The following is a 15,714-nucleotide window of genomic DNA, read 5'->3' as shown; positions in this document are numbered from 1 at the left end:
GCCGGTGAGAGATTACGTTTGTGTTTATAATCCAGCGCCTCCGCCTTCCATAGCATGTACTGGTGCCACAGGTGGGGAATACAGTCTATAGCCCTGGTCACCTAGACATTGCATATTAGCAACACCCTGCTCCAGTGATGTAGTGGAGGATATACGGAGGTATACAGAGTATACGCCCACAGTATATACCCACTTCTTTATCCATGAGCCCACAGTATACCCACTTCTTTATCCATGAGCCCACAGTATACCCACTTCTTTATCCATGAGCCCACAGTATACCCACTTCTTTATCCATGAGCCCACAGTATACCCACTTCTTTATCCATGAGCCCACAGTATACCCGCTTCTTTAAACAGCACTAAGTGTAACATTTCTGCTACAGTATACCCACTTTAGTCAGAGTACACCCACTACTTAAGTCACCACTACACCCCTCTGTCCTGCTCCATTCTGCATAGACACTAAACCCAACCACCACTATATCAAATAATACATTTTTACCCTGGGAATGTTTAAAGTGTTCACCTGTTCATGAAAATAAAATAATAGTAATAATAATAAAGTTACCTAAGCCACTCCTCGTCAGCCTACTTGGCGGAAACTTTGCATATGAGAATCAGTAGAGGGTTTGACCCAGGAGTACAGTGGTCACAAGCCCAGTCACACAACCGACAAATACAGTACACAGCTTGTTATGCAAGGGAGACATTCCAGTCTGTTGGAACCATTAAATCATTTAAATGCACAATTACACAACCTGGAACTACAAAAGCACCCCCTGGTGGGCAGAATGAGATTACACCACCTTTACTACGGATGGGCACCGTAAGACCAGCTGATATATTTCTCTGTGGGTCTGCAGGGTCCTATACCTGATGCTGCCACCTCCCCCGGACTGGCAGCCTAGAGAGGAGACTGGCACAACCATCTCTCTGCTCAACTTTCCAAACGTACACTAACCCGATCACATTTACATCAGAGTCAAGTCCGATCGCAGGAAATTATAGATTTTAAGACAATTTTTAAAACATAAAACCCAAATCTTCAAAGATACAACGTCACACCATCATGTCCACGGCTGGGTACAACCATGTGCAGTCAAAGCCAGTTACCCCACCGAAATGTAAAACAATGTGAATAAGTGTTTCTTTGTTTCCTGACCAGCCCCTCCTCCAACATGCCCCCCCCCAATCCCCCCTCCAAAGTAGACATATTATGGATGTAGAGACCACCCCCAGAGACCACCCCACCATCCCGCCCCTGTGCCCTCCCCTGGGCTGTCCAGAGGTCATTCTGTTCCGAGAGCCGGACGCTGGTGCATGATGGGAGTTGTAGGAAAACAGCAGAAAGGCAAAGAGAGGCGAGTCCAGCAGAGATGGCAGTGCAGCGACGTCACATGATCTCACAGCATGAATTCTGCTTCCGCGCCTGTGGGATTCAAAACAGAGAAAAAAAACACGCACACACACACGCGCGCACACACAGCACACACAAACACGCACGCACGCCGAACACGCGCAAGGGTGTTATGTCCGGGATATAATCCCATGAATATTATAGATGTGTAAACTGTGGAGCAGTCAGTTTAGGTGGGCTCCATTCATTGGCTGGAGGGGAGGGGAGGACTCCATTGATTGGTTGGTCACTCACGGTCTTGTAGAAGGCTTTGGACTGGTTCCCTAGGTGTTCAGACTTCTGGACCAGGTCATCCAGCTTCTCCCCTCTCTCCAGCAGACTCTCCATGGTGCTGTGCTGAGGACAGAGTCGCATCACACCGGTCAGACAAACACGCATCGCACACCCATCTCTCTCTCTCTCTCTCTCTCTCTCTCTCTCTCTCTCTCTCTCTCTCTCTCTCTCTCTCTCTCTCTCTCTCTCTCTCTCTCTCTCTCTCTCTCTCTCTCTCTCTCTCTCTCTCTCTCTCTCTCTCTCTCTCTCTCTCTCTCTCTCTCTCTCTCTCTCTCTCTCTCTCTCTCTCTCTCTCTCTCTCTCTCTCTCTCTCACATCCATGGGGGGGGGGGGGGGGGGGGACTCACTCAACACAACACGCGAGGGGCGAGGGTAACTCATTTTTTTTTTTTTTTTATATATATTTTTATTGAATAACAGGTCTTTGAAAATCAATGTACATTCAGGGTCCACATTTTTCCCCTTTTTCTCCCCCCCCCCCCCCCCCACCCCACCCCGGTCCTACACACAATTTCTAATACATTTACATTGAAAACAGGCATCGAAACAAAGCACAATTATTCACCATCACACATCATAAAAGAAAAAAGACATAAAAAAAAGAAATCAAAGACAGAAGCAACAGCCCTTCCTCAATGTAGTGGAAACAACATTCAGTGTTACAGAAAAAGCGAAACAGCCCTGTAGGTAGCTTGCAGTGTTCAGTGTCATCATCAAATTGGACATTAGAATGAGTACCTTAATTGTCCTGTAGCGTCTTTAGTTTAGTCATGTAATTAGTCACAGGGCCCCATACAGATTCAAATTTCCCTGGTGATCCCCTCAGGTCATACTTAATTTTCTCCAAGTGTAAGAACATCATGAGGTCTTTGAGCCACAGAGCAGCTTTGGGGGCATATGAAGATTTCCAATCTAACAATATTCTTCTACGTGCCAATAGTGATGCGAAGGCAATGCTGTCAGAAGTGTTCCTCCTAGTAGTTAGTTGATGGTCTGGTAATACCCCAAAAATGGCAGTTTCCGCACACGGTTTCAGCACCACACCCAAGGCCTCAGCAAGGTGTTTGAAAATATTTGCCCAATAGCTCCGTAGGTGAGGGCAGGACCAAAACATGTGTGTCATATCTGCGGGAGACATACGACATCTATTACAGGCATCCGTGACATTGGGGTATATTTTAGATAATCTAGAGTTGGTATAATAAATACGATGGACAACCTTAAATTGTATCAAACTGAGCCTGGCACAAGATGTGCTGTTATTCACCCGAGCCAATGCTCGATCCCATACACCCTCATCTATATCTTGACCGAGTTCATCTTCCCAAGCCAGTTTAATTTTATCTAGAGAGTTTCCTGTGAGAGGGGAAATCAAGGTGTATATTTTGGAAACAAGACCTTTTTGGGACGTGGGGATGTCTAAGATTAAATCAACTACCGAGTCAGGGGGTCTATCGGGGAAAGAGGGGTTATTCAGTTTGGCCCAGTTACGTACCTGGAAGTACCGGAATAGCTGTGTTTTGGGGAGACTAAATTTTTCACACAATTGACTGAAGCTACAAAAAACATTATTTATATACAGGTCTTTTAGTCTGACAAGCCCTAACCCCTGCCACATAGAAAATGCTACAGATGTGGGAACATAAGAATGTAACTTGACCCGCGGTATTCTAACAGGCGCTTTACGTCATTCCGCACCACCGCTCGCCTGCCCATAGGGGCGCAGTAATACCACTCATTGACCCATTGCTGGCTCGCACATTAGATGAGCCTACCGTTCTCAAACTCCTTGTTGTCTGTCTGGTTGTAATTTAATTATTACGAACAAAGCCTATCTATTTATAGTTTCTATCTCTGTAACTGTCGCCGGGTCTATATCTGTTAACTGTCGGGACAAGTAGAAGTTTAATACATTAGGCTGAGTGTTCTCATATGGAACATGGCATCAGGACGAGTAAGATGGCTAACGGAGATGACCAGAGATGTGTTTGAAATGGTTCACTCACTCCCTATTCCCTATTACCATGGATGTATTGAGTGCGACTCATAGTGAACTACATGGGGAATGATTTAACAGTTTTGGGACACTACATGGAATATAACTGCGTAAGATATTCATGACTCAAACAAGCAGACGCGCCGATCACTGATGGCAGCAGGTTGAAATATCAGGTAGTATTCAGGTTCCATGTTTAGTTGAATGATAAATCCCATATAAATGGTTGGAATTCTAATGATGTGCAAGTGTGATTTTGTCAACTTAATGCTGTCTGCTAATAGCAGGCTGTGAAGCTGCACGATAAGACCGTGATAGCACGTTAGCTCACGACAGCAGCTTCCATAATATTAACGGTAGCTGTCGGTGGCTAAAAAGCAGATAGCTAACTTTACAACGTTGATTCCTGTAGCTATTTTGATGCTATAAGTTCAACTTCTGTTTCTCGGGCAGGAACGGAGACGAACTCGCATTAGCAAAGCAGCTACAGGAATGATCGCGCGGTCTCTTTAGCCCTGAGACCATCAGGCAGGCAGCAGGAGGTCGTTGAAGGCTTTATATATTATTATGATATTATGTCTAATAATACATTCGTTGAAAGTACACAGGCTGATCTACTATACGGAATTGGACCGAGGAGTGTTCTCATATGGAACTAGGCTGCGCGCCCGCCCGCGACAAGAGCTGAATTGTAGTCAGCTTTCCCCGCTGCGCGCAGGACGCGTGCGTCCCCCGCTGATCCCAGCGAGAACGCAGGCGGAATGTCGCTCCCAGTCTGAAACGGCCTTGACTCCTGGAATCCCAAGGTCTTTCATATTGAAATTCTCTTGATGGCCTGGGGATGCGAGACGTGTTAAGGGAGTGCATCAGTCGTGATCCTTGACAGTAGGCTACCAGCCTGCGCTGCGCTCAGAACAAAGTTGGATGAATGGATGGACTTTTTGGAATCCTGGAAAATGTTTATTGCGCTCTAAAATCATGAAAGCATAAATGTAAAAATGCAGCAACAGAAGTAGTCTAGATGAGATGGTGGTTTAAATGAATGGCAACACATAAATTGAGACATAAATTGAGACTGGTGATAATGCTGATAATCTACAGTAGGGCCTACCTCTGGCTGAGTTCATGCTTACAGCCATTCATCTCTTACACTTGGGCCTATACAATACTTGCACAATCTACTTTGGACGTTAATCCATCAATCTATCAATCAAACTAGCGAATTCAATGGCCTGTCATGGCAAAGCACCCGCTAACGCAGGCTACCCCCCTCCCACGATCCAGGGCTAGGAAACCGGTTCATCCAGTTTATTTGAATATAAAAGAATTTGGGGGGGGGGGTTACAATAGTCTAGTCCAGGTTCGCTGGAGGACCTGTATTTTCAGTGTATGCTGGTAGCGGACTGCATCGATCAATGCAATGACTCTCCATGTTTTCCAGTTTTACCCTTTTCATCAATAAAACATCATTTTTACAACCATGTCTCATTGATTGTGAAGGCATTTAGAGCTGCCGGTCTATTAGCCTACATTCGGACTCAGGATGACTTAACTGTTTATTGAGAAACAATTGGCTATATAAAGAAATACCACAATGCATGTAGTCTAGATATATTACATTATGGTTATACACTTTATGGTAGACTGCCCTCTCGCTCGCTAAGCAGGCTACATTGTGGCTGTTTTGTTCATCGCCTATAGGCTACACATTAGAAAAATGTTTTTTTTTTATATAGACCTAGAAGGAATCAGAATATGTGGAAATTTAACTTTAGCCTATTTTAATACAATTCAAATTCTGCTTAGAGGGAATTATTTTCAACGGACATTATGACCAGAGCATAATTAATAATTATCTAAGTTAATATAGGCCTATGAGAACGCAACGCTTTTTACGATAGGCTAGGCCTATGCGTCTTGTGATTGTACTGTAGCCTAGGCTACAACTTAAGGCTTGCCCTATTGAATTCATTTTATAGCCTACTAGGCTACTCATTATTATCGAATTATCTAGTTGATATATGAATAAAACAATAAGCCGTTTTTAATGGCTATGGGCTACTAGTTGTAGCTATATGATGCGCTCTGCTCTTATACGCACGGTTGAGGCGGCAGCTCAAATACACAGCCAACTGGAGATGTCGCGTCTGGGGAGGCTCTGTGTCTCTCCACCATTCCCCAGCGAGTCCAAGCTCCCTCAATGAATAATACTTAGGCCTATTTATAATAGCCTACATAGCGCGAAACTGTTCATATAATAGGCTGTAGCCAGCGCGAAACTGCGCATTCCCTATAGCCGTTCACTGAACAGCTGGCGGCCGGTATAAATAAATAAAAACATACACGATATTTTGTTATTTGAATGATCTTGAATATATATATTCAAGATCATTCAAATAACAAAATATTGTGTATGTTTTTTTCATTTATAATTTAACAATAGGGGGTGCAACAGAACACAATTTTAGGGAAAGTCATTGACAGGCGGACTTCAATGTTTTATTAAAATATAGTTATGTGCAAATGAAAACCCACAATCGTCCTATGGACCTTACCCCGATTTTGGAAATCAGATAAAGGCGTTCACAAGACCATTTCAATAATCGCATTATTACAATTATCGGTTGATGTCTCACTGTCAAACCTGCCGCTATGCACAAGATAGTTAATGTCCGGATATGATTGGCAATGAGTGATCTTTACTCATGGCGACTATTTCAATTTTGTATGGATCCACACCTCCGATCAAGCTTATTTTTTCTTTGTATCGTGCTGAAGCCATATAGCCTAATGCACTCAGACTTGGCTACATTAGCTGGTGCCCTGTCTTCAAATTTACTTCCGGGGTTTACGAGTAGCCTACCAGTTGAATGCCTTCCAGAAACAAAACGCAAAACCCTCACGTTCACCACATCTTTACTAACAAATATATTTACAATACTGTTATTTTGCGCATTTGACTTAACAGACACCACGTCTTGACCCGACGTCAGTTGCCGAGATAGATAGGCTACTGTAGGCCTAGATATATTATAGGTGTTCGTAATAATTAAATTACATCGAGATGGATAAAACATGTGTTTGAGAACAAGGTAATAATAACAATTAAACGTTATTTGTATAGCCCCTTTCATACAGATACCTTCAGCTCAAAGTGCTTTACAACAGACCATTTAAATTAAAGAATGTGAAATTTAATGATGCTTCATTCGTAGACTATAGGAGAAAAACACTGAGCCCAGCCTGCTAAATCTACTCAAAGACGCCACCTGGCGGTGGTGCATCACTAAAACGAAATAACACCCGTCTGAAATCCCACGAGATTTCCAACGGGATTTCCCTGCCAAATACCGCGACGTGAAATGCTGCAGCAAGTTACATTTCTAACTTCCCACATCTGTATATCAGTATAGGGAGGTAGGAAGAGGTGGTTCTTGCAAATGGGGCTATTAATAGATGGCCCTTGGTATCCATAAGCACGTCTAAATTGGTACCATATTCTTAAACTTGAAACAACAATTGGATTGTTGGAGAATTGAGTAGGTCGAATGGGCAGTTGAGACGAAAGCAACGCCAAAAGAGAGGTAGACGGGCAGGATTTGGCTTCAAGTTCACACCAACTTAGTGTTGGTTCTCTAACCCATAGAATCATTTTGTGGATGTTGGCTGCCCAGTAATAGTTTTGTAAGTGAGGCAACGCCAATCCACCATCAGATCTATGCCTTTGTAGGAACTCTCTCTTTATCCTGGGAGTCTTGCCTTGCCATATGAAAGAGGAGATCAATGAATTAATTGTACAAAAAAATGACTTGGGTAAGAAGACAGGCAGACATTGAAAAAGGTACAAAAAACGGGGAAGCACGTTCATTTTTATGCAATTGACCCTCCCAGCAATTGTTAGATGCAACCTATTCCACCTTTCCAGGTCCACTTTAAGCCTTTCGATCAGGGGCGGGAAGTTGTCCTTGTAAAGATCTGACAATTTTCGACAGATATTCACACCTAGATATTTAAATGTATTCCTCGACAGTTTAAATGGGAAGCTACCTTCAGTGATCCGAAGGGCTAAATTGTTCACAGGAAAGCATTCGCTCTTAGAATAGTTCAATTTATAACCTGAAAAGGTTCCAAATCTATTCAATAATTCAACTGTTTGCGGAATCGTAGTCATGGGATCCGAGACAAGCAACAATAAATCATCCGCGTACAATGAAAGTATGTGTTCTGAGCCATGTCTGATAATTCCACGCCTGAAGCTTGCCGATTTAAGTGCGATTGATAATGGCTCAATTGCTATAGCAAATAATAACGGGCTTAATGGACACCCCTGGCGAGTTCCTCTACCTAGAGTGAAATATTGGGAGTTCATCCCATTAGTATTCACTGAAGCCCTAGGTGAAGAATATAATAATGTTATCCAGGACACAAACTTGGGACCGATGGCAAATCTCTCAAGGACCTCAAACAAATACCCCCACTCCACCCTATCGAATGCCTTTTCTGCATCCAAAGAGACCACCACCTCTGGTGTCTCATCAGACGCAGGGGATAGAAGAACGTTTAGAAGGCGGCGAATGTTAGAGAAGGAGTGTCGGTTTTTCATAAACCCAGTTTGATCCAATGATATAATGTCTGGCACAATCACTTCAAGTCGCGCAGCTAACGTTTTGGCTAGGATCTTATAGTCTGTATTTAAGAGCGAGATGGGGCGATAGGAGCTACAATCAGAACTATCCTTGCCTGGCTTCAAGAGTAAAGTTATCGAAGCTTCTGTAAGTGTTTGGGGCAACGCACCACGTTCCAGGGAGTCACTGAACATTCTTAAAAGGAGGGGGGTTAATTTACCACTAAATTTTTTATAAAACTCTATTGGATAGCCGTCTGGGCCGGGGGCCTTGCCACTTTGTATTAGCTTGATCGAATCCGCAATTTCTTTAGGTTTTAAAGGTTGATCCATCACACTCACTTGAGCAGGTGTAACGGAGGGGAATTCCAAACCATCAAAAAATGTTGTCCTGTCCGCATTATCAGCTGAGGATTGCGAGGCATACAGCCCAGAGTAAAATGTTTTAAATGTGTCATTAATAACCGACGGAATTACTGTGAGTTCGTCTGAAGGGGTCCTAATCTGTTTAATTTGATGGGAGGCCGAATTGATCTTAATTTGGTGCGCCAGAAGGCGGCCCGCCTTCTCCCCATGCTCATAAAATAATCCACGCGATTTTAAAATTAACTTCTCAGTTTCCTCCGTTGAGAGCAGGTTATAGTCCATCTGTAGATTTTGTCTATCCTTCTCTAATTCAGGGGATGGGGATATTGACAGTTTACTGTCTAGATCTGCTATACTACTCAAAAGATGTTCCTGTTTTTGTTTTCTCAGTTTGTTTTGGCTCGCCGAATACGATATAATCTCTCCTCGAACTACTACCTTTAAAGTCTCCCAAAGAAGAGACGGAGAAACATGGTCAGAAGTATTGGTTATTAAGAAATCATCGATCACCCTAGAGATCATTCCACAGAACCCCTCATCCTTTAGCAGTGAACAGTTCAATCTCCAGGGAGAGCGTGTCTTTCTTAAGAGTGTGAAAGAGAGGTCAAGTAACAATGGTGCATGATCCGATAATACTATGGTTGAATATTCTGTGCTTGCGACAGAGGGGAGAAAGTAGCTATCTATAAAAAAGTAATCAATTCGCGAAAATGTTTTATGAACATGGGAGTAAAAAGAAAACTGTTTTGTTTTGGGATAGAGAGAACGCCATGGGTCCACACATCCCGTCTGACTCAGAAATGATGAAAAGGCCTTGGCCATTTTTGAAGGGGCATCTCGTTTTGGGCTGGATTTGTCTAGTAACGGATTCATTGTGCAATTAAGGTCACCACCCAATATCAAGTGGTGAGAGTTCAGATCTGGTAGGAGTGATATTACCTTCCCAACAAATGCTTCATCATCCCAGTTAGGTGCGTAGAGATTTAAAAGAACAACTGTGACACTACTGAGAGAACCTGTGACTATCAAAAAACGTCCATGAGGATCAGCTACAACATTGGTTGGGCTAAACTGTAATTTCTTATGCACTAAGATGGCTGTACCCCTTGCTTTGCTACTAAAATTAGAGTGAAAGGTTTGGCCAACCCACTGAGCTTTGAGTCTATGATGGTCTTTGGTGGTCAGATGAGTCTCTTGTAGAAAAGCAATGTCAGTTTTAAGGTGTTTTAAGTGAGAGAAAATTCTACCTCTTTTGACTGGGCCATTGATCCCCTTAACATTCCACGAAACAAATCTCAGACAAGCTCCACTATTTCCCATTGCATTAGCCATAGACAATATTGTGCATAATGTTGTATGAAGAGGGCCTTCTTGAAGTAAGGTGATGAATAAAATAAAAATGAGATATAAAAGCAGACATGTAGTAGTAGGACCTAACATATAAACCCCCCCTAAACAAAGCTCTCAGAACAGAGAGCGTATAAACATACTCACACACTCCTAGGCTTGTTCTAGGAACGAGAACAAGCAGCAGGACTCCAGAAACTGTGTCACTTCCGTATGACATAGACCTATTAGCTTCTCTAACGTAACTCAGCATCTAGGGCTCCTATCCCTACAAACCTGTCTGTGGTATAAAGTATTGTGCAACTCAATGCCAACTGCACTCCATACAACATAACTTAAAGTAGGCCTAAACAGCGCAATAGTAAGGTAGAACCTAGACAGCGCAACAAAATGGTAAATATAGATGGAGTAGATGGACTACCCACCCACACTATGGGCCATAGATGTTACCCCCAAGTTAGAATTATGATTATTATTATTTTTAATTATTATTTTTTTCTCTCCGTTTCTCCTCCCCTCTCCTACATATGTATATCCTCCCCTTCACTTCTTATAATTAAGTGATTAAAGTTATTTGATTTTTTCCCCTATTCTTAAAGGAAATTCAATTCAGCTAATAAAGTATGGGAGGTTAAGACAATAAATCCAGTGCACAAGCCCTGTTGGCCCACAATTATAATGCAGTAGCCTACCTGAAAAATAAACATACCTCAATCGTTTCCATTAAAAAAAAAAAAAGGGCTACCATGTTATTGAGTTGAAACGAATAAGAGAAGAGAGAAAAACAAACCAAAAAAACAACAAAAACAATGTCTCTAAGGTCCAACTTCCCCGTGGCTGTCACGGGTATCCAGCAGCCGCGCATTCAGTCCAGGCAAGGCCGGTGCTCGTTGATCCGTAGGCGATCCACTAGCCAGTGGAGGCGACGCGCCGGTTGTAAAAGTCTTGAGCGCTTTGCGGGGAGTCAAAGTAGTGTTCCTCGTTTTTGTACGAGACCTGGAGACGGGCTGGATGGAGCAGGCGGAATTTTATTCCTTTTTGATAGAGAGCGCCCTTGACTGGGTTGAATGCAGACCGCTTCTTAGCTAGAGAGGCGCTGATGTCAGGATACACCCTTAACTCCGTTCCGCCGTAATCCATCTTGTTTTGTCTGGCCCATCTTAAGACTGCCTCCTTCTCCTGGAAACGGAGGAACTTGACAATGAAAGCCCGAGGTTTCCTCGCGTTGGCATCCCCAGGTCTGGGGCCGAGGGATCGGTGAGCTCGCTCTATTTCCGGAGCACTGCTGAGAACACCAGGGCCACCTGTTACCTCCATCAGCAAGTCGGACATGAACTTCACCGGGTTTTGGCCTCTCTCGCTCCCCTCGGGTATGTTGATTACTCTCAAGTTTGATCGCCTGGATCTGTTCTCAAGATCATCAACCCGCTCCTGAAGCGTCATGGTCTGGGACTGCAGGGACTCGACCGCGGTTTCCAACTCGGTGAGTTTCCCGAAGTTTTCACCCACCAGCGCTTCAGTTTTAGCCAGACGGCTGTTGAACAGTGCGACTTGCTGTCCCAATGAATCCACCGATACCCTCAGGGACTCAGTTGATTCTTGCATCAAAATAGCCATGTCCGTTTTGAAGCTCTCACGCTGCTTGCCAAGGAGAGCCTCGAGGTCGTTCTTGGTGACCGGGTCAGTGCTCCCGCTGTCAGTGGGTAAACCTTCCTTGCTAGCCAAGGTGGTGGCGGCCATGTTAGCTAGCTTAGCCGAGATGCTGCTAGCTCTGGTTGCTGTCGATGGTTGTCTCTGTTTCAAGTTGCTCATTGCCCCGTAACAACTTTTATAAGTACAATGCGAAACTGTCGTAATTGTACAGACAGATTTGAGAAATGGGAAAGGTAATGAAAAAGTTTTAATGAAAGATTTTGTCGGAGCCCTCCGCGCACCCGTCTGTTCACTGCCCCATCAGACCGGAAGTCCGAGGGTAACTCATTTTGACAGTGTTTGAATATTGGCCAATCACCACCAACTTCACTTCACTTTCACTTGTGGAGAGTGTGATCCTTTCTCCCGCTGTGAGTTTGAGGACGATTGCATTTGGATGAGGTAAATGTCTCTCAGTCATGAGGGTAAACTAGCAAACTTTATGAAATTAGACATTGGATACGATTAAATCAACAAATGAGTTTTTGAATCAGAACGTTTGATGGCTTGCGACTGATTTTTAGCCTACTAGCACAAGTAACTTAGGCCTATTCTTTTCTTATCACCCCGATGTATTGGTCAAGCCCCGCCTTAGCCCCTGGAGAGAAAAAATCCTGGCGCCGTCCATGTTGGCCGTAAATAAATTGTCGCCTATAAATGTTCTGTTATTAATGTAAATAGCTGCATAATTTTTGATAAATAATATTATTTATTAATATTACAATATTCTAACTCTCAAATTTAGGTTTGAACTTCTTTTAAAAAACTTATTCAATTTTTTTTTCTAACTTCAATTTTTTTTTGACAGCCGTAATTAACTCACACTCACTCACTCTCACACACACACACACACACACACACACACACACACACACACACACACACACACACACACACACACACACACACACACACAAACACACACACACACACACACGTCTGACCTCTAGTCAGGGCTGTACTAGCCTAGGAGAGAACAAGTGGAGGTCATCTCACCAGGATGATCTTGGTCTCGTCCAGCTCAGCCTGTACTTTGGTCATAGCATCTGCTTCTCTGGGGTTCTGAGGAGAAACGGAATATCAGACACACCGTCCCTATCAACATGGATACAGAGTTGAGACTAGAGAGACAAAATCTATTCATAATACTGTGACAGAATGTCCCACTTATAAATATTATATTCTTTACTATCTCACATTTGCATAGATTCTTTACCAGTTTAACGCAGGGGTACCTGGTACTTAGCGAGGTGGACGTCCAGAGCTTTGTAGTTGATGGTGTCAGGGTTCCCAGAGGGCCAGTCTATACTGTCCACCTGCCTGGAGAACTCCTCCAGGACCTGCACGGATGAACACCAACTACACGTCACCATACCAACCAGACACACACCAACTACACACGTCACCATACCAACCAGACACACACCAACTACATGTCACCATACCAACCAGACGCACACCAACTACACATGTCACCATACCAACCAGACACACGGCAACTACACACGTCACCATACCAACCAGACACACAGCAACTACACACGTCACCATACCAACTGGACACAACAGCCAAACACATCACCATAGCAACCACCAAACACATAACCAAGGCAGCTGCACACATCCTCACAGTAACCGCACACATCGCCACAGCAACCACACACATCACCATAGCAGCCAGACAGGTTACCCAATAAAAACACCCCAAAAAAGATGTTGCCATCTTTTGAGATCTTCTGTGTTTTTGGGGGTCTGAGGTCTGCGCAGAGTGCAGCCACTCACCTTGTCTAGCAGAGTGAAGCCCTCTCTCATACTAGCCCTACTCACCTTGTCTAGCAGAGTGAAGCCCTCTCTCTAATACTAACCCTACTCACCTTGTCTAGCAGAGTGAATCCCTCTCTCTAATACTAATACTAATACTAGCCCTACTCACCTTGTCTAGCAGAGTGAAGCCCTCTCTCTAATACTAACCCTACTCACCTTGTCTAGCAGAGTGAAGCCCTCTCTCTAATACTAATACTAATACTAACCCTACTCACCTTGTCTAGCAGAGTGAAGCCCACTCTCTGGGGGTACTCGTTGTCTGCTATCAGCACGGCCCCCAGGCTGTCATTCCTCACATACACGTGGCACAGGTATTCTGGAAGGAGAAGAGACCAGGCTCAGGACAAACACACACACATCCCAAACAGCTCCTGCGGACCGATGTACCACAACATGCCAGGTTTGAATAGAAATACACACTTCCCTCTGCCCTGCCCCTCTCTCTTTAAAAGGACGTGTTTGAGCTGAACAGGTCAATTCCAACTAAGGGACAGAATTTAGGTCGGACTTCAGGTCTTAGTCTGAGAGATGAGTAGTGTTAAGGTGTATCACCAGAGGGATACCTATAGTTCACAAACTGAGCTGAGAGAGACCAGAAAAACCCAGCATCTGACCGTCTGGTCTGTCAGCTCCGGACGTCCCCCACCTGGCAACGCCGAAGGTGTAGGACTCCGCAGAGTCAGAGACATCAGCTTGTCTGAGAGTCGAGCTGGTGTAAGACTCTCCGCAGAGTCAGAGACATCACCTTGTCTGACAGTCGAGCTGGTGTAAGACTCTACAGAGTCAGAAACATCACCTTGTTCTTTGACGGAGGCTCGGCTCCCGTGGGCGGTGCGCTCCACTATCAAGGCGCTGGTGAAGGTCATGAACTCCTGGACGCTGCAGGAGCAACACAGCCCACAGACACGTTCACATCGGTAGCACATAACACACGTTTAAACCCGACTCCTATCATACTGTAAGTGGACCTACTATGAAAGAGTGATCACTTCTAGTACTATATACAATCACTAGGGGGAGTCGGTCCACAAGCGCCTTTAAATAGAATAGAAAGTTTATACATATATAACCAGTACAGGTACATTAGAATTATTGTTATTGCTTGTCCTTACAGTATCTTATCAGCACTAATGAATTCCTCCTAAATCTGGCAATTTACTATCTGTAGTCTAACAGTCTATCAAATTGACCCTTATCTACTCATTCCATCCAATCATGGATGACTGTGACTGTAATATAGGCGGTACTATTGTCAGTTGTTATTGTCGGGTTCTATCAGTACACATCTTCTTACCATTTGTAATCTTTTTTATATAGTGTTTTATATGTGCCAAGCTTAAGTAAAGTGGAAGAAGGCCTACCTCGAGCGCTGGAAGAAGCTGAATGAGGAGAGGTCGTATGCAACCTTGAGGAGGTTGGCCCTGGTCGCTCCCTTGTGGAGGATGCTGAGGCTGTACAGCTTCATGGTGACTCGGCGGCGGAGCCTGCAGTCACACTCACGGTAGATGACGTTAGCTACCTAGACGAGATCAGCAGGCCCGATCTGTAAATCAAAATTACCACCAATGAGGACGTCTGACAGCACAATCACACAATCTGAACCACGCGAGCGACAGTAACCGTTACTCAACAAGTTAGGATGACTGTGTCACTGATATCCAACGTTGTTATAAGAATATACTATAGCTAGCTGTTTAACGTTGCTGCTGTTTAACGTTAGATCGAAAGCAACTATCTCGCTGGTTAAAGTTAACTACACACAGTCTAGGAGACCATGAACAGTTTTATCCCGACTATGCTAATTACTAAAGATGAAATCATGCTATCTCTACCGTTAGCTAGCCTGCCTGCTAGACTAGCTAACTAAATGTATTATTAATTCGTTAACTACAAGGCGCATCAATGGGGCTAGGAAGCTGTCAGAGTACCCTTACCTGATAAAAAAAAACCTTACTCAACTGTTGAATATATGTGGATATTAAATCACGGCGACCTATAAATAATCGTTTGAAACTACCTTGTTTCAGAAGCTTAGTTTTGACGTTAGCTATCGGCGTTTCCTCCCTTCACACCACGTCAGCAGTGTGACGCTAGCCGGTAGCGTTCTTGCCAGGGATTTCAAAATAAAGGTCCCGAAAAACAAATGTAGGCCACTTTTTGTGATTTGACTAT

At 43.9% G+C, this 15,714-nt stretch overlaps 1 protein-coding gene across 2 annotated transcripts; it reads right to left on the bottom strand.

Moving 5' to 3' along the window:
* Window positions 1-1,286: 1,286 nt before the first annotated feature.
* On the bottom strand, window positions 1,287-15,600 carry LOC311310317 (synaptobrevin homolog YKT6-like). 2 transcript variants are annotated; one of them, XM_084439751.1, is made up of 8 exons: window positions 15,560-15,600; window positions 14,904-15,085; window positions 14,339-14,421; window positions 13,758-13,858; window positions 12,954-13,058; window positions 12,715-12,780; window positions 1,655-1,756; window positions 1,287-1,432 (listed from the first exon to the last, which is right to left on the bottom strand). In XM_084439751.1, exons 2-8 carry the CDS (start codon window positions 15,005-15,007, stop codon window positions 1,397-1,399), a joined length of 597 nt encoding a protein of 198 aa, XP_084295877.1. In that variant the 5' UTR covers window positions 15,008-15,085; window positions 15,560-15,600; the 3' UTR covers window positions 1,287-1,396. The 2 variants fall into 2 exon arrangements, 1 of the variants encoding a protein (XP_084295877.1); XR_014630492.1 differs by having other exon boundaries at window positions 1,292-1,432; window positions 1,655-1,751.
* Between the last annotated feature and the right edge of the window lie 114 nt (window positions 15,601-15,714).

Source organism: Borostomias antarcticus, assembly GCF_949987555.1.
Source record: "Borostomias antarcticus genome assembly, chromosome: 6".
Lineage (NCBI taxonomy): Eukaryota > Metazoa > Chordata > Actinopteri > Stomiiformes > Stomiidae > Borostomias > Borostomias antarcticus.
Note: the sequence above shows the minus strand (reverse complement) of the source record. Positions and strands in the feature narration are given on the sequence as shown.

What these genes read in the sequence shown, in the direction of transcription:
- LOC311310317 (XM_084439751.1), bottom strand. Translation starts at nt 15,007, where the DNA reads ATGAAGCTGTACAGCCTCAGCATCCTCCACAAGGGAGCGACCAGGGCC. An exon ending in AGCTTCTTCCAGCGCTCGAG is followed by an intron (nt 14,422 to 14,903) that starts GTAGGCCTTCTT and finishes TTGCTCCTGCAG; the next exon opens with CGTCCAGGAGTTCATGACCT. An exon ending in AGCCTCCGTCAAAGAACAAG is followed by an intron (nt 13,859 to 14,338) that starts GTGATGTTTCTG and finishes TTCTCCTTCCAG; the next exon opens with AATACCTGTGCCACGTGTAT.